At 38.7% G+C, this 20216-nt stretch overlaps 1 protein-coding gene across 4 annotated transcripts in view; it reads right to left on the bottom strand.

The window, feature by feature from the left end:
* Window positions 1–20216, bottom strand: part of phactr2 (phosphatase and actin regulator 2) — a 45291-nt gene that overhangs the window by 13576 nt on the left and 11499 nt on the right. For 2 of the 4 annotated variants that reach the window (XM_042501718.1, XM_042501720.1), the window contains exons 2-4: window positions 4702–4887; window positions 3554–3628; window positions 2613–2753 (exon numbers count right to left, since the gene is read on the bottom strand). In XM_042501718.1, coding sequence (XP_042357652.1) covers window positions 2613–2753; window positions 3554–3628; window positions 4702–4887 — 402 coding nt within the window. Of the gene's footprint in view, window positions 1–1171; window positions 1902–2612; window positions 2754–3553; window positions 3629–4701; window positions 4888–15120; window positions 15309–20216 lie in introns of those variants that run through there. The other 2 variants (XM_042501719.1, XM_042501721.1) reach the window with 2 other exon arrangements.

Raw genomic sequence — 20216 nt, forward strand, 5'->3', positions numbered from 1 at the left:
AAGTTCCAAAATTAGTGGACAAAGTGTGGTTAAAAGTTGTGAATATAGCAAGGCCAAATGCCAAGCAGGGGTTGTCTTTCACTTTCACTTTGCTGGTGATACTGTTTACGGACAGTAACTGACAATTCCTGCACAGTATATGTTTAATCTATTGTCATAAATTACCTTTCGAATGAATCATTTGATTGTTTACGCTATAAAATGCCAGGAATGTATAAACATTTGTGTGTATAAATGACATGCACATTCACAATTGTCTGTCAGTGATTCTAATCATTTCCCCCTCATCTATGGTACATATAGATTCCAAAAAATCCTCTGGTTAAAAGCAGTAAAAGATTACTCTCTTGCAACATGCTGGCAGCCATAATATTTTGGTACTTGAATAACCAATTCTTGTCGTATTATTAAAACTGCCACAAATATAGAAGATATAATACCAGATTAGGTATTAGTGACTGAAGTGGTTTTGAATGTCTGTGGAGTGTCTTTGTGTGCTGCTGAAAGCTGCCTGAGGAAAGGAATGCCTTTGAAATGTTTTTAAACAGTAATGAAACAACTTTTGTTCCCACTTCCCCAATAACTCAAAATGTAACACACACAGAGGCCCTCAGAAAAGATTTCATGAACATCACATGCAGTGTCATGGATCTAGAATCTGTGCTGCTTGGTTTCATCATGCTGTAAGTACATACACAGACACACATACACACACACACACACACAGAGGATGCAGGGATGCAGGGTGATGATCATGCCCTCGCATCATGCCATCAATAAAAAACCATGTGAGCTTGTCGGAGCCCAATTTATGAGGGCCATGCTACACTGACCTCTGTCAGACTCATGTGCTCTCATTCACACACACACACACACACACACACACACACACACACTCACAGAGAGTTGTACTGGGTGCTCACACGGCTGAAAAAAATACAATTTCACTTCTGCTTTCTCAGAAACAGAAACAATATACTTCAACCACTTGAAATCTCATCTACTTGGTCACTATCAAGAGGGAATTCACATGACTCTATGGTTTACAGGTGCAGATGGTTTTATAGTCATCCTGATCAAACAGTGACACAAGCACATTTCCATGCAGGGATTCACGCAGGCAAGAACACCGACAGGCAAACTGGCTTCAGTCCAAACTAACCAAACTTACCAATCCCGCGACTAGTGTTGTTAGTGCTCCGCGGGTTAGATTTAGCTTGAGCGGATGAGCCTGTCTTGCCTGTGGTTTTAGCAGTCTTTTTAGTCCCCGAGGCGCCGTCTTTGTGCTTGGTTGTGGCTGCAGTGCCACCCGCAGGTTTGGAAGAGGCGGGCAGAGTGGCGCTTTGCTGTTTTTTACCTTGAACGTCTCGAGGCCGCACCTGCTTTGCCCGGGCGAGGGGTTTAGTATCAGACCTCTCTGAGCAGATCATTGGAAGCAGGAAGGTGTTAAGAGGTTAAAAATAGAAACTGGAAGTAAGATACTAGATGCTCAACATGCAGAGAAATCAAGAAAGAGATAATGACAGATAAGAAGTGAGTTGGGCAGAGCTGATGATGATGAAAGAAGATGTTTGATCTGTCTTGGGGCATCAACATGAATAATGTATAAAGCTCGGGATATGACAGTTAAAATGCGCCCATTTATCTTCCCCATCCTCCACTGTGAAGGCATGTGTGTCCTGTTACTGTGTTTGCAGTGTTTGTTGCCTGAGCCTACCTGATTATTGACAAATGCACAAACAAATGGCTCTGAGTTCAATGCTAACAGGGTTTAGATGAGAACAGCACAACACTTAAGCGGCATCAGACAGAAGAACAGTGGCCTGTCTCCTGAGGGAGAGGGAGGCATTAGGAGATGGCTACAGCTCCGTTCAGACTGTGAACGTCTGCTGCAGGCTCATATGATGGGAATATCTATTTGAACACATTAGACCCTGACAGAGATCCCACAGAGGATTTAATGTCAGCCAGGAAACTGCTGCCAAACAAATGCATCCCACAAACGAGAGGAAAAAGACTTCTGAGAAACCAACATCTAAAAAAAGCTGCATACAACATGATCTTTGTCATCTACTGAACATATTATTACCAGCCTGGATACAGAATATCTCCATGTTCCAGAAAATATTTTTAAATTTGGAGCAAATAATATTTGTATGCTTGAGGCATTAAATATTTTCATGATCATTTATGATAAAACTGCAGAGAAAGAGCCTCTTTGTAACTGTTTTCTCTCATCTTTTTTCTTTTATTTTGCCCTCCAACTATCTTTTTTCCTCATTTTTTCTTCTCTGTGTAGGTGTGACAATTTATTCAATCCACAAATTCTGTATCAGTATCAAAGTGGTGCCTTTCACATTGTATAATTTATGCCAAAACCAAAGTGTTGTCCCTGGGGATAATTGTGCTTGTATGCACACGTAAAAATATCCAATTCTACTTCTGAAAATGGAAATGTTTATCACATTCAAGAACAAAATGAATTTTATAACATACCAGTAAGAAACTATTGTCCAAAGTCTAAAGCCTAATCTAGTTCAGAAATCCAAATGTTAAGTACTGATTAGCTTTAGATCACGTAAATTCATCACCCTAACTCATCCGGAGGTTACCTGTTTTGTCCTCGCTGCTGGCGGGCCCGGTGGCCTGCTCCTCCTGCACCGTTTCTGGAGACTCAATGTCCACTTTGACCTCTTCTGATGTCACGCTAGAAGTGGCGTGGCCATTCAGATTTTCACTGCTGATCGTTTCATCTAGAGGAGAAAAAACAGTTAACAGTGTAACTGAAATCCTTTGGAAACGCTTTCCACTGACATTCAGCAGCTCGAAAGTAGAGTTCTGACTTCTGCTTTTAAAGGCAACAAGTAATTGTAATTACATTTGATAAAGCTGAACTTAAAGTGTAAAGGACAGTGAAAAGGTATATACTTAATAAAAAATTGCTGATTCTTCACACAAACAATCACAAAGTTTCTCTCATGCCTTCATGGCGAACCCTGAATCTAAAAAAGGTGACGTTTCTTCATGAATTGACATAATCAGGGTCCATGTTTAACAACAGCAAAACTACATCAAAACATTTATATACAAACTCTCACTCAACTCATGCAGTATAATCCAAGTCAAAGTTTTGTTGATGAAGTATTCCTTTAAGTGAGCAGTTATGATGTTAGATTTCACACATGTAACTGAATGTTTGGAGCAGTGAAGACAGCTCCGTCATGGGCAAATCGAGGCCATTTTTAATGATCAATGATCAATGACAGCATCATTTTTTCTGTTTTTTATCTCAAAAACTTATTATATTAATGTCTGAGATTTTGCATTTTACAAAGTTAGCTCAGTGGCGAGGAAATTTGTTCTCCTAAAGTTTCTTGTTGTTTGATCTTTTTATATATTCTATTTTATTGTTTTATTGTTTAAAATCTCCTCAGTTTCATTGTGTAATCATGTCTTGTATAATAACAACAAAGCTGAACTATGAACCTCGAACTTTGGATATTTGAAATAAATGAATGAAAGGAGAAACATGTGAATGAATGATGAGACAAACCTTGGTCAGGGATGAGAACTCCTTTCTTGATGAGCTCCTCCCTCGTTTGTCTGGTGGAGATTTTTCTCTCCAGAACTGAAGAAGGAACAAGATAGCAGTCAGTGAGTGATTCAGCAGGAGAGTTGTATTTGGTTTAAATGTATCTTGTCTTCAAGCAAAAACTCTCTATTCACACAGAATTCTACAAATGCATTGCTCAACAGCGTCTTTCCCCTTCTTATTGCTAAATCAGCACCGCACATGACAGCACCACACATCGAGTCCCAGATGAGGAACTGAGATGATTCTGTCGTGCTGCTGCAAAATAACTGCTGTTTTTGTCTGAAAACAGCAATCTGCAAAGAATGAATCTGCCTTGTTCACAGGAAGAGCTGACAGAGAATAAGCATGCTCAAAGCTGATCTCACAATTACAGCTGAAACGATTAGTTAATCAATCATCAAACAAATAGTCTTTAACAATTTAAGCAATACAAAATGTCAAAAAAAAAAAAAAAACGTCTTTAGTGTAACACTTGACCGCTTTTCTTTGAGATACATGACAATAAACCATGTATCTTTATGTTTTGGACAGATGGTTGGATAAAACAAGAAATTTAAAGACACCATTTGGGCTTTGGGAAACAATAATGGGCATTTTCACTATTTCATGACATTTTGCCAGATAATAATCACAAGATGCAGTCCAAAACACAAAGCTTAGATTGGTTTTGTGCACTCCATAAATAAGACAACAACAATAACCAAACAATGGCAAATGCTCCATAACAATGTTGCATTTGGATTTCAATGTTTATGTTTGTTTTAACTTACGAATGCGTGGTTTAAATCAATAGGTTCAAACATTTTAACATGTACACAACGAACAAAGGATGCACCTGGCAGCCAGGACGAGTAAGAGTCTCTGCTTTTTGTATTTACTTCTGTCCCTTTTTGTTTCCGAGCCAACACTTCAGGAATAAATCAGTGAGAGCTAAAAACAAACTGTTCACTCTTTTCCTTTTAAAGCTCCACTGGGAGCAACTGCTCTCCTGTCCACACTAAATGTTCAGAACAAATCCAAAAATGCAAGCCGTGATGTCCTATGGACACTTGATTAAAGTTTATACAACGTCATTAAAACACGCACACACACACAAGGTGTCCCACCTTTGGACAGATCCTGGAACTTGTCGCTGGTCTTCTTCTTCCTCCATTTCCATGGTTTGAACAGTTTTCCCAGTGACGACAGCTTGCCTCGCTGCTGCCGTGATGCAGGGGCATTCTGGGTATTGGTGGCGCTGTCCACCACCACGTCGCAGCTGGCCAGTGATGATGATTTCTCCAACCCATCAACTAGAAAGACACACACACACACACAGGAATACAAAACATCAAATATCAGATAAGCATTATGATAAAAACTCATTCACACACTGCAGATCTCTTTATGCAGCATGAGAAGCTTCTTTTCTTCTGATAGAGATAATTCACGTCTATATCCTCTCATATCAACAGCTAATGCTGGACTTAAAGGGCAAGTTTGGTATTTTTCAACCTGAACATCTGATAGTTTTCTGTCTAAGTGACAAATGGGAACAACAATATTTAAAATTGATCCAGTACTGAGCAGAAGTCCTGTAGCTTACAGCAGCAAACAGGCAGACATGTCACCACCTGGGACTTTGCAACTTTTTGCTTTTTTTGCCACTGACAGGCTCAGATTGCTATTTTAAGTGTCCGACAACATTATGGAAAGGCTCCCTACAGAGATAGACCTTTTTGTTCAAGAGCAAGATCCTTTTTGGTTTAACCAGAAAGGCAACAAATTTCCCATCAACAAACCAAACAGACTCCATTTAAATAAAGATATATATGGCATATTTGCGCATATAAAGTCAGCGTACGTCCTCATTAAGTACATTAAGTTGTTTTGGGGTTGGTGTTTTTTGTTTTTTTTTTCAACCAAACCAGAGTCGGTAATTGTTGAAATAGCGGAAAGGCAAAACAAGACGGCTTTTGTGAGTTACATTTTTATCTGTCAGCTTAGAATGAAGTGTGTTTTACGATGGTTAAATGGCTCTTTATTTAAATGGAGTTTGGTGGGATTGGCGATTTTGGAGCTGTTTTTTGATTTAACAAAACAGACATTACTCTTTAACAAAAACGTCCATGTCCGTAGGGATCGTTTCCATAATATTGTCAGGGCTTTCAAAGTTGTTGTTTTCATTAGTCCCCTTGGACACAAACACATGAAAAAATAGGGTCCAGGGTGAGAAACAGCAAAACTTAACCCTTTAAATGTGTTCTGGAGCAGTGTGTCCAGATTCATTTCAAGCAAACAAAGCCCCCTTTTCACTTGTTCATACTGCAAAAACACTGACTAGTTTCATTATTACCCCTGTTGTTACATGACATTCGGGAAAAAATCACAGGGTAACTCATGATACACACAATTCAAGATATTTAACAAGATAGGACGCAATAAGAAAACAACAATTTCTGCTACACAAAAATCCTAACTTAAATGAAATACTGGAAATATTTATCTCTAAATTCCCCTAAAAACGGCTTAGTGCTCAGAGATGTATGGACTCAGTATGTGCTTTGTTTTTGAGGATTAAGGAAAGTTAAAGCTGAAAATGCAGACTGGGAACTATTGTCATAGAACATACTGCTGTAAATTGCTGCATCAGTCACTTGTTGCACTCAGCTTTCAATGGCTAGAAGAAGAAGAATATTATTTCTATCCCTGCCTGTGCAGAATTTGCAGTATGAGTGTGTGTCTCTTGGCTAGATCCCTGTCCTTCTACAGCTCCTCCTCTTCCTGTTGAAAGATTAGAAGTCCTGTGAACCCTCTGGAAGACTGCAGACAGTGTGCGGATGATGTGTGTGTGTGTGTGTGTGTGTGTGTGTGTTTGTGTGCTTGTGTGCATGTGTGTGCACACTATGCCGGAACCTTACAGAGGAAAGAGAGGTGGTGTGTGATTCCTCAGATTCAACCAAAGGAAGGTTTTTGTTTTTTCAGCCACAGAACCGCCGCTGCTGAATCGCTCATGCCTCCTGACTGTTGAGTGCCCAGCAGGGATCTAACGTTTATAATCTCTGCATGAAACCTTAAGCAATTTCTTCCTAAATATAATAATATGTGCACGGAAACTACAAAAAAATAATTCCCTTAAAGTTTTTGTAGCAGCGAGGAACTGAAGTTTGAGTCTGTGGCTGCTCTGGTAAGTTAGGGAGCTTTAACAGCAGGTTGACAGCTGTATTTTAGTTTTTATTTTAGTTTACATGTGCCCTGAATTAAGTCCCTAAAATTAAATTTGTTAAAGGAGTACTCCAGTAATTTAGTATTACTCTCATATAACATTGTTTGACTACAGCAGATATTGTCTTTTTATTGCATGTTATGCTGTGACTTAATATGTGTGATATGGCTTCTGATGATGTAAGATGTGACAATCAAATAACGCCAAAACTTCACAGAGACCAGCCGACCTCAGCTACCTCTCAATACTGACAGAAAACATTATAATGGCTGGCAGGAAGGCAACAGTCCAGTGTTTTCATAATTCTATTTAAGAGGCTTATTCAGCAACGTAGTCAGCAAAAAACAGATGAAAACATATCCAGCAAAGTTGGCCAGATGATCCAGATGTTCAGCACATTTATAAGGAGTTAGTAGTTATGTAGCCATTTGCCTAAGAGAAAACCTGTGTGTGAAAGATTAAAGAAAAGAAGAAATGCAATTCCAGGAAATGAAAAACATAATTTTAAACCCATGTGTAATATATTTTGTTTCCACTGGGTACATCTAATGGAGCTTTACTGTATCTTGGCCTTTAGCTTAATTAAAAACAATCAATACTGTGTTGATTGGCTGCCTCTGTAACAGTTTATGTTGCTGTTGGCCATCTGCTGCTCAATACACTTCACTGATGGACATGAGGTAATATGAGGAGAATAAATTGCTACTTATGACTGCTGCATGGTGATGGCATATCAAGGTATTGATTAGGATTAGGCTAAAGCAGGGGTCTCAAACATATGGGCCAGAACTGGACCGCAAAGGGGTCCAATCTGGCCTGCTGGGTGTCCTTATATTGATGCACTAGTGAAGGTTCAGAGGTGCCAGGTTTCAGGAGCAAGTTACACTGTTTGCTCAAGGCAGTAATGACGCATTGTTATTCTGCCTCACTGTTTTTTATGAAAGGTACAGTTGCTGAATGTAGGGACAGAGATGTCGCACCTATGAGAAAGCAACAGAAATAGTAACAGCCCCAAATCAACATCTGTGTAAAAGGGACAGCCAGAAGGACAGGACCGCAATGGTGTGATGTTTTGAAAACGTGTTATGTGTGCTAACCACAAGAGATTTAAAAAGCAGCTAGCAACATTAGCAGCTAACTTGAAGAAGAAGAGCAGCAACTAACAATGTCCTCTGTTGGGGAGAAAATGAGTTCAGGGAGCAAGACAAGCAAGCATGTAACAGACATAGTAAATAACCTGTTTTACTGCTTTACTGTTTAAAAAAAGTGCTGTCTACACATTATATGTCACACTAGAGGCCAATGCTGTTGTACTAAATGTCATGCTGGTGACGCCTTTTTTGCTTCCAGGATGCTGGCATGCTGTCTAAAATCACACGCTGGGGCTGCATGATGCCTTATTTTTTTGGTTCTGTGTAAAAAAGCAAAGGCAGCATCAAGAGGGGACTTTGTAGCAGCCCCATCATGCAGTCTCTGTGTAAAAAGGGTTAGAGAGTTAGACTACTATATGTAAAATGCTGCAGAGGCTATTCCAACCTGGCAAAAATACAACTCTGAAAAAAGCATGAATATTTATGGTGGTCATATCTAAAGAAATTGAGCATTGTGCAAAATATTGTTAAATAGCAGCTTAAGCAACGAAATAATCTATATCAGACTTCCATCTCATACCAACATTGGTGGAACCCTATGGCAAAGGCATTAACAAAATGTTTGATTTGTATTAGCTTTATGAGGCAGCGGACAACTTAACCTGCCTCTTCAATAGCTTCCACTTTAGTCGAGCGTAGTGATGCCAGCATTACTACACAGGAGTGGAAATGTCTGGGAAAATGCACATATAAGGATGAATGGCGAAGTGAGTAGTGGACTGACTGAATGTGGAAAAACTGACATATTGTTGAAATAGCACATATTTTTCCAAAGACACTTCAGGCTGTTCATCATCTGTTTTGTAATGTATGAACACTTTCATAATGTACATCTTTACACTAAAAGAAAGGAAACAGTTAAGGGATGTTGTTATTTTTAGATTATGCAATGAATGTAGTGGTCTGGCCCACCTGAGATGAAATTCAGATTCATGTGGCTCATGAAGTAAAATGAGTTTGACACCCCTGGTTTGAAAGATTTGGTGGTTTGTTGAAGAGTTGTGTCCTAAATTATAAAGTGGGGTTCTAATATGAAAAAGGATAGAATGCAAATGACTGCAGCATGTTTCTTTTGTTAGAGCACGCTTTACAAAAATTACTGCAGGCAATAAAACTATCCAAGTATAATTTCTCTCAATGTTTTTTTTTTGTTTTGTTTTTTTCACCTTATGACCCTGACTGTTGAGAGATGGAGCAAAACAACATACACACAACAGGGCAGCAATTAGAAGCATGAAAACCAAGAGTGAAGACATGGAAAAGTGCAGAGCAGAGCCCAGTACATGCCCTCCCCAGACACCAATTTAATTCTCTCTCTCTCGCACACACATACACACACACACACACACACTCATTTCCTGTTCCTGTGTTGATATCAAATCGCAACAATAGGTGCATTTCAGCAGCTGCTTTGTGCAGCTAATGATGGGAAAATCAGTAACGGCGATTATCATCACCATTAGTCCAACTATTAAAGCTCTAGTGGGAACCAAATAGGGACAATGAACAGAGTTATTACTTGCAGAGCAGAGAAGTTAGAAAGAGGAGAAAGAAAAGAGAAACGGTGGAGAGGAGCAAAAGACAGATTATTGTTGACTTTAGAGAACAGAGAAAAGAAAACACTAAAAGACTTTAATCAGTCTTTTGAGGATGATGAGTGGTATTTAGAGAGGCTTTTTATTAGAATGCATCATCCATTTTATCCATCTATTTATTATTTTTTATGTTTTATTCCTTGTTATTTATGCATGTTTCTGCCCTCGCCTGGCTTGTTGCTGCCGTGTTTTTACCTGTCAGCTCTGCGCTGTTTATCAACGCTCTTATTTTGAATTCTTATTTTGTTTTATCATTATTGTGTTACACAGAAAAGAAAAAAAACACTTAACGGGAAGATTTGAGACTGATGTGTGTCATGTAGTGATACGGGAAACAGATATTTTCATAAGCTTTCATTCCTGTGACACGCGTGCCATTTACAGTGCATTCCCTTGCAGAAATCTCGAAGAGCATTTTTATTCATTAAAAAATGAGGTGACATTTACTTCAGCTTTTATGTAACATCCTCAGACACATTTTTTAAAAAAAAGATATTTACACCCACAAACAAATAAGTGTTCCAAAAGGGTTCTTCCTGAGAAAGAGTTTTTCAGGGATTGTTGAAAGCATGTATTAAAAGATTCCCTTAATCAATTAATTTTGCTGTTTTCGTAGTTGATTTCTTAACCACCATTTCATGACATACAATAGTACTGAACCAACACTGTGTCATTTGGTTCATGGGTGGAGTCGCTGTTTACATCCTAGTTGAAATTCACTGCATGCTTTGAAATAATAAAGCTTGTAGTTTTAGTGATTTCACAAAATATCCAAAAATGTGATTGTAAGACAGGTTCGGAGAGGGTTCTTGGTGGAACCACAACAGTATAAAATAGTTCTCTGTTGAACCTCTCATAGATGGTTCTTAGATCTTGGTTCTCTGTATAACACTTAATATTGGGCACTAAGTGGAACCCTGTGAGAGTTTTACTTGTAACCTTTATAAAAAGTTTCTACCAGGAACCAAAAGGGTTCTTTAATGGACATAGGCCAAAGAACTCTATATGGTTCTAGTTATAACTTTTATTTCTAGGACTGTGTGTGAATTTTCTGGCTACTTTGACAAAAATGAAGAAAATAGATGAATTATGCACAAAATGAGACTGTCCTCACTAAGAAATCAAGAGCATTAGTCATTTCTGAAAGGGCCCAAAAATGAAATCTGTATTTCTTAAGTTACAAAGTTAGTCTGACAGGAGCAAAGGAGGAAGTCAGGTGACACTGCTATAGAGCGAGGAGGTCATAATGAGGTCGAGCTAGATGGATGGATCAACAAAACATCAGACTCTGACGTAAAAGACCGCACTTTATTTTACACTTACAACTGACAATCAGCACTTTTTTTTTAAAAGCATGACCACGATCGTTCCCAAACCTCAACCAGGTCTTAACTATTGTAACCATGACAACATTGGTCCTTAAACAAAGTACTTATTTTAACTCAAACCATTAACGTTTTGTGACTCTAACCAGTTATTGGATATGCCTTAACCTAACCAAACCTTAACCACAATGAAACCATTTCCCCCTCCAGGACCTGACATATAAATATAGAAATCAACTGTCTGCAACCAAAGGAAGTGACTACGTGAAACACTATCAGCAAACAGACTGCGAAAGAATACATTATTAACCTCAAAGCCTCAGACGGGAAAACTCATAGTCTACAATGTGTCAAATGAAAATAAATATGTAAACTACACATCCTCACTTATGGGGAAACAAGAAACGATGATTCAGGGCCTTAGGTTATTATTCTGCAAATTAATACAACTGTAAGTATTATGTTTGGGCAAACCTGGCTCAATTATGAAAATTAAAATCCACTAATTTCACAAGAACTGCAAACTTTTGCATTTTTTCCAGAAATCCTGCATTTCAGGCCAGACGTTTCCGTCCAAGAAAAGCAAAGTAACACTGAGTAGAGGTTTTTAATCACACCAATGTGGCTCAAATCCACCTCAGGATAACTCTGGGATGTTATCACAACTGCTGACTCCACTCCGCGATTCCACCCTGGATTTCACACCGAGGCGTTTTATTTTGAAACGGATGACTAGCGATGTCATGCTAGAGGGGTGAGTCAGGATTTGGATATAAAGCAGCTGTGGAAATGAGTGGGATCATCAGAAACACAACTTGAGACAGCAGGCAGTGAAGTCAAGTAATTACACACAGGCTTTGTTTGGCAAAATCAGCTAAATAAATGCAAGAAACTAAATGTAATGTTAAAAATGGCAATGACAAAGCCAGTCTGTTTTTTTTTTTTTTTTTGGATGTTATGGCAGGAACATGTGTTGAGGAGGAGGGGAAAGGGAGAGGCTTCCTTCCTTCGCTGCAAGTCACCGGGGAGGGAAGAACCAGACGTCACAGAGGAAGAGGGATGGAGGGGGCAAAAGAAAAAAGAGACAAAAGAGAGGAGAAGACGGAGAAAGAAGCACAGGGGTGGACACTGAGGTGGGGAAAAGAATATGTGGTAAAGAGGGAGGAAAGAAGAAGAAAATGAGGCAAAAAGAGGTGTTGGATGTGAGCGGAGGGAGGGGCGACACTGGGCATTCGCTGCATTTTTAACACTTGGGTCATTTCTTCCAAGTCTTCCTCCAATGTAGGCCAGTGAAGCACAGCACTGTTAAACTCATGATCCTCACAGGACCAACTGAATCAAGTCAGGAGTTAGAGACCAAAAAGAAATCAAACTGCAGCTTTGTAGTGCTTTAAAACACAGTCATAACTCATTATGGCTCATATCAGTTGAATGTTAATGATCTGACCCTGACAGGATCGCTTCCCTCTAAGTACTGTAGATTCAGCATTTTGAACACAACACAGCATCATAATGCAACGATTAATGCAGTTATGCAGGGCATATACATCATTATTATAGCCTGCAGGTTCCTATGCATGTTGGCTTAAGTGTGCTACATAACAGTGCTGGTTTTACTGTAATTGCTGACAGCGTCATAAAAAACGTCCAGTTTTGTTTGCATCCGGAGTCCTTCGTCCCTTCCTGTGCCTCACCACATTAACGCGTACCCATAAAAAATGTGAACAAATGTGAAATGTTTACTTCCATGGCTTAAGAGGACTACAGATGGCAAAAAAAAGAAGAAAAGACTTGTAAGTGTGGAGGTACAGCACGTTCTCACACCCTCCTGTGCTACTGTAGTGTCAGATTTTATCTTTGAAGGCTTTTTGTGAGGGAAAAAATCTCACCAAGCATCTGCGCTTTTTTTCTTTTTTAGTAGCTTGTACCTTCAGTTATAGGCTTGACTGTTTTTTGACAACTGATGCTGACTTTCTCTAACAAAAGAAGCCAAACAACTCAAATGCAACATGTTAAGTTTTGCCTGAAGAAAAAGCAGCAGTCCAACAACTTTATATACAGCCAGAAATTGGCAAATTTATTTAATATTTGAAGTTTTTATTCTTGAAAACATCAGTGGACAAGAAAAATCATTTGGTTTGTATGACATGACCTTCCTCAGCAGGTGGAGTCATGGATATGACAAACCGGGCAACTTTTTTCGCTGAGGAACAGTGTGTGATTTGTTAAAAAGCTCTAAAAAGTGCGGAGCATTTGTTTTTGTTTTTTAGAAAGCAAAATCATGATTTAAATCAAGAAAAATCCAATAAAAGAAGGAAACAAACAACATTAAGAATTTGGCTGGACATTCAATGGCAACTTTCAACAGTTTTCAAGCTGCATTAAACAGACACATTTCAACATAGGCCGATTGAGGTCTAAATTCTATCCCAATACAAGACACGAGGGGTCAGTGAACGGTTTTATGAATGAAAATAATGTAATTTGGACTGATGCTACTCTCTACCACCGTCATCAAAACACCAGATGAGGGAAAACTTTTATGAAGAATAATGTTCATCTTTCTGAGCCAAGAAGAATTGAAAATGATACTTTGTGTTGTTTTTTTTCTTTATGTTATCAACAATCTCCAAAAAAGGTTGTTCCTTCTAATGCAGTGGTTCTTAGTCATGTGGTGCATATTGAATTGTTGTTTTTCTATTGAATCAGGTGACAACCTGCAGTCAACTGCATTCACTTTCATACTGCAGATGTGAAACAGCCCTCAACAATCACAAAAAAACCTGCATGATGTTCACAGGAACTGAGACTGAGAATATAATTAATAGGTTATGACCTTTTTTTATACTGGGGTACTTTATTTATGGACTGTTTTGTGTAAAACATGGAAGGGATATCCAAACAGAGATCAAATAGACCTGAAATGATTGAGTCTAATGCTGATTCAATTTGCCACTTTATAGATTAGAATCAATCAGCAGAAAATAACGGGCAACTATTTCGATTCTAATTTAATTTTTCAAGCATATGGGTCAAATACTTGATGATACCATTGTGAACCAGCTGCTGTTATTTTGCTCATGTGATAATTAAGAGAATATTTTTAGATTTTGGACTTTTGGTTGGGCAAAAGGAGACATCTAGACATCACCTTAGGCTTCCCAAAATTGTAATTTTTCACAATTTTTATTTTATAGGCCAAACAATAATTCATATAAATGAAATGTAATTGGCGGAATAATCAATATGGAAAATAGATTTTTTTTTTAAATTTGATTGTTTTTGTTTTGTTTTTTTTTAAAGCAAAAATCACCCAAAATTATGTGGTTTCAGCCCTAAAAGTATTTGCATTTAGCGTTTGTTTTTTTCTATTGAAATCATTGTAAACTGAATATTTACAGGTTTTGAAATTCTGGTTAGACATAAAAAAACAATCTGATAAGAGCATCTTGGGCTCTGGGAAATTGTGATGGGCATTTATTAAACCAAACATGCAATCAGATCATTGATAATGGAAATAATCTTTGGCTGCTGCCCTCGGGAGCACCTGTGGGCTACACCTTGCCAAAATCTAAATCTTGATCTTTAGAAACCTGATCTATAAAGTTATTCAATTTCCTGTGAAGCCTTTAGAAAAATAAGCAGGCACACTTGTAGGCTCTTACATGATGCTGTCTTGATAATCAGGGTCCTAAATGAAAATCCACTTAGATTGCACAGAGCTGCAGGCTTCTGTTCTGCCCTCTGGTCAATCTCTGGTCTCTGGTAGGAAAACAAACTAAGCTGTTCGTCTGGACTCATGTCAAACTGGTTGCTAAATACATAAACTCTCATCAACTGAACAGTGCACTTCATTACCCAGCAGCTACAATGCAACTCTTGGGTTACACAACACATCCTCTCACGCTGCAGCCTGCTTTAACACTGCCCATTTCACCACTTTTACAACCGTTGGGTAACCAGCGATAAATTGGCAACGCTGAATAAATTCATGCAATAATAGGTTATTTGAATTATTTTAACATGTAAGTGAGGTAACTTCCTATTAGCACTAGATCAGTTGGCGCTTTCTTTGTGTTGAGGAAGTTTCGAGGGTCCGACAGAAATGTTAAAGCAGATATAAGGAGACATCCTGAATAAAGATAGCGGAATAGTGTGTGTGAGAGAGAGACAAGAGGGAGGTACGCACACACACGTACGCACACACACACAAACACACACACACACACACACACACACACACACTCACCGTTCGCAGGCTGAGCCACGGCAGACACAGCAGTCTGACCCATATTCAGCTTCTCCGGGTCGGACCGAGCCACCCCCCCACAGCTACACCCGCGATCACCGCCTCCTAACGCCGCATAAATCCCCTCCGCAGCCGCTGAGTGAGTGCATTACCATAAAAAAGTTTCAGACCGTGATGGCTGAGTCGCTGGAAACTTGGTTCACTGACTGACTGAGTTGCTACTACGTCGTAACTTCCCCTCCCTCCTCCCTCCCTCCTCCTCCTCCTCCTATGAGCAGCTGAAGAATGCCTCTCATTCCTCTCAGCTGCAGATTAGAGGCGCTGTTGGGGTCAAAGGGTGAAGAGGTCTGACACCTTCAGCCACCACTTCTCACTGGCCAAGGCACTGTGATGCAAGGCGAACATATTTTTATCACTTTTATGAAGAAACCCATAGAACAACATAGAACTACTCCACTGTCAGCATAGGTCCTGCATTCAGCATCCTAAAAACTACTGGAAGATGAATGCAGGCTATGCTTCTGAAGCATCAAATTAAAGCTACAAGAAGTCATGCATTCAAAAGAAATATCCAAAACTAACTAAGTAAGATAAGATAGATAAAATAAACTTTATTGTCTCAAAGGAAATTTGTCTTGGGCAAAAGCGCTGAGTGCAGCTGCAGAATACACTATAAACCAACAAGACACATAATATACACATCAACAGTATAGATAAAAGGAAAGATAGATAAACAGTTAAAAGTGAAAATGAGGAAATTGCACATACCCTATAAAAAAGTAAACACATCTTACAAAGAGGATTGCTCTACAATTGAATTAAGGAGGTGGACTTACATACAAGAGAATAAATAACTGTAAAACTATAAAAAAAATTGTAAACCAAAAAAAAATTATAAAACCGTACATGCTACCAAAAAAAAGAAAAAGAAAAATGGCAGTCAGTTTCCTAGTCCTCCTTCCCTTCCTATAAAGTAGCTACATTCAAGTACTATAGATTGGATTCAAAGGTCTACTGTGCAGGATTTGGGGGCATCTATTGGCAAAAAATGGTATATAATATTCATAATTATGTTTTCATTTGTGCATAATCTCAATACTAATTCTGAATCCGATTATTATTAGATCATGAGACCAATAACCAACCATTGATGTGCATTTTACGATAGAAATTAAAATCTGTATAGACTAAGAAAGCAGTTAGAACAGTAAAATGCTGCTTGCACATTGATGTAACAGCACTGACCACCTGTGTTATATTATCAGAAAACTGAAAAGAAAAGGGAACTTCATTAGTTTTGGTTTCAGTGCTGATAATATATCAGTCACTGGGGACATTTTACAGCATAAAAAGTGCTTTTACTTTTACTTTACAGAAAGAACATCATGCTTATAATACTTTTATGTTTTACATAAAACTCTGAATGCAATGTTGCATTGGTACTTTTACATAAGTTAGGCATCTGAGTGCTTTCTTCCGCCTCTCTAAATCAATTTCTAATAGCTTGTATTGAGCAAAAATATGTTTGTGAGTGTGTAGACAATAAAGGCTGTGTGTGTTAATATCACCAAGACCAACAAATGGACCTCAGTCCTCACACCTTAAAGCAGGAAAAGATAAGAAGGGGTGGTTGGATGATGGCTGTTAAGGTAGCAGGTATGACATAATGCTTAAACAATTCATTCATTTTTCAAGCAATTGTTTGGTTAATAAAATTTCAATATATCATGATTTCCCATATCCTAAGATGATGTTCTGATACCAGTCAAAACCAAAAGACTGGAAACAGACATTTAATTGGTTATAAAAAATATTTGCAAATGAATTTTCTGTCACTTGACCAAACTATTTTTTAGTCTCCTGATAAGTTTATTGAATTTTGGCTTTTCTTTTAGTATTGTACTTTATATTTAAGTTATCTCATTATGAACCCCATTAATATGTGATATTTGTGTATTTTACCTCATGCTTTTTTCATATCTTGTCCCAAAGCCTTTCAGTGTCTTGTGTAAAAATAATAATAAATAAATAAAATATAAGATTTGGTTTTAGTGTCACTGTGTGTAAGTGTTATTTTGTAGAAATTCCACAAAGACAACAATAAAATAAATATTTTCCTGCTTTAATATGAAATATTTAAAGATGTCTGCAGGATCAGACTAGGGAATCGACAGACCCCAGTGTGGCACGATAAATTAAGCTCACAGTCGATGAAGGATAAATTAGCTGAGGGACTCTGGACAGTGTCTGTGGCTCCAGAGGAGGGTCAGTACAGTATGAGCTCTGCCATGGAGGCGATTTATTTTGAAAAATGGCGGAGGAGTGGACCCTGAATCCATCTTTGAGTGGTTCAGAAGGTTTCGGAGCATTAAATCCTCTCATGGTGGGACAGAGAAATAATATCTGTTTAATGTTAGACTCATGAGCTATCACCACTTCTCACTGGTGACTGTGGAAAACCAAGCCAACCGCTCTGGCCCAAGACTGACTGTGGGAGTCAACTGGTGTGTGTGTGTGTGTGTGTGTGTGTGTGTGTGAGAGTAGGAGGGGGGCAGCAGTAGAGAGAGAGAGAGAGAGAGAGAGAGAGAGAGAGAGCTTTATCTGACATCACTGTCAACAAAGTGTCAGCTGAGGTCTTTCAGAGCCCGGCTTGACAGAATTGGGTGGCGAGACAGCAGTCAGGGCACAAACACACACACACACAACATACACACACCACACTCACCATGTGTGACATTATCAAATCAAACTTGCCAGTTAGGAAGTGAAACGAGTTTCCATTACGGACAAGACTGCCATCTAGTGTTAACAACACAACTCCAAAAGGTGATAAATCATTTAGTTACTCTAATTCATTCTTATTGTAAATCCTTTGTTGCTGTGTCACTGATGTGCACCCCTCCTTTTCTCCCCAAAGCAATTAAAGTGTAAGATGCCACAAAAAAGTGTCACATTAAAAGGTACATTCTTGCTATAGACTGCTGCAATTCAAATGGGAACAAAGCAGTCTGCAGACTGAAGTTGTTCTGATGCTTATTCAGCCTCATTTACACCTCTTAATATGATCGACTGACTCATCTGCAACTTCACATGATTAGCTGCATTTCTTTTTTAAATGTGCACTTTGACTGTGGCTAATTTAAATCTTCTCATCCCAATGCAACGAGCAAGATCTTCTGACATTATTAAACATATTGAGTATACTTAATGTCCTTGATATTTGACAGCACTTTGAGAGCCTTTGCAAAGACTCTGAGTCCACTTTTTGTGTAGTACACAATAATGTGACCCTTAATAGACATTCACACCTGGGATCTGCCATGATGACCACACGGGATTGCCGTTAGTGAATAAGATGGAAGTGGATAATTGAGACAGGAAGGAAGTCAGTGAAGAGGTGGAGGGATAAAGACAGGACAGGAGAGTGGAAGTACTTAGAAAAGGTAACAGAGGAAAGTGACTGTGTTAGTATTGACTTGGAGGTAATGACATTAACTTGATGTATCAGCGATGCATGTTGAATTTGTTGGAGACTACACGTGTGTCAAAGAACAGTGGAGAAGAATCTTGATATTTAATGGACTATTTTCGATGCACTCAGCATGCATGGATGACTGAACAGCTGACGAAGCACAGGCCCAGGGGCCCAAAGTGTCAGGGGCCCTGCTGCACAACATGACATCAAAGAGTCAAAAAACAACTACAAAGAGACACAGGAAAAAAAACACAATAAGATGTATAATGAGTAAAAAAAAGAGATGCACAATGCCAACAAAAAAAGAAGTAAAACCGCCATAAACTTTGCGTTTCTTGCATGTGTAAGTGAGCTTTGGAGGCTTCCTGCATGTCTGTACCTAGTTACTCATTATGTTATAATCAGCCCATGGCTCTCAGAATTCCTGGTATTTACTGTATTCACTTTAAGATATTGACCTGATGACCAAAAGTCCATGTGTGTTTGCATGAAAGAAATGGGCAGACATAAAGAGGTCAAGAAAGTCAAAGTTTTTCAACAGAAAATCCAAAGATAGAGATAACATGTTTCTTTAAGAACTTCCGGTCAAAAACCCACTATTGATCCTTTTGGCTTCTACTGCTTCAGTGACTTTAATCCACTGTGTCAATGTGTGTAGATCAATGCCATGCTTTTAGTGTAAATCTGTGCAAGAATACAATATCCAAAATGGAGATCTTTGGGGACATACTCAAAGTCAGGAGGGCAGTATGGAAATTTGAATGTCAAAGTCACACTTTTCAGTAACCGAGCCCCATTTTTCTGACACTAAATAACAAGAGATCAGGGGAGGGAGTCTGACCTTTTCATTGACCGTAACAGCAAAAGGAAAGACAGGAGAGGAGGAGGAGGAGGAGGAGGAGGAGGAGGGCCAAAAGAAAGGAAAGGAGTCATCAAATATTAAGTAGTAGCCTCAGCGGAACAAGAGGGTAATAATTGTTTAAGTGCTACTTTTCGGAGCCTTTCTCCCCTCCCCTTGATTTATTTATTAAACTCAGTTACTGCCAGGATACAGTTTTGTCGCAGTCAAAGGACAAGGAGTGATTTTGTGCATTCAGTGATGTCTTTAAAAGAAGGAGCTGCAGTTACACTTGCACACCACCCTTACATGCATGAATCTTAAATGTGTGAACTCACACTCGCCACTTTTCCACGTTATGGAGCAGCCAACCTTTTCAAGAGTGAGGGACAGGACAACTCTGCACCACAACAACAGTTTGAACCAAACTGTCATAACAGTGAAGTGTGACTCAGCAAAGACCAGACTCGCTAAGGCAAGCAGACCAAGTTGAGCTTTTAAAAGGTCTCAGAACAAAACCAGTGAAATCTCATCATGCAGTTATACCGCAAAGATAATAATTATGTTATTATCATGCTAGATAAATAATTGCTGGTGCTAGTTATCAAGTTGGGTGTAATGAAACCATTGCAAAAGACAACAGTGCAACAGTAAAATGTAATCAAAAGACTTGTTGCTTATTTAGTCTTGAATATTGCATGTTAGAGAAATTATAGAGAAAAAGATTTGAATTTTTAGTTTCCAGGGGCTTTAACATTAAAATTTCACCCTAAGACAACCTCA

Source organism: Plectropomus leopardus, chromosome 15, assembly GCF_008729295.1.
Source record: "Plectropomus leopardus isolate mb chromosome 15, YSFRI_Pleo_2.0, whole genome shotgun sequence".
Taxonomy (NCBI): domain Eukaryota; kingdom Metazoa; phylum Chordata; class Actinopteri; order Perciformes; family Serranidae; genus Plectropomus; species Plectropomus leopardus.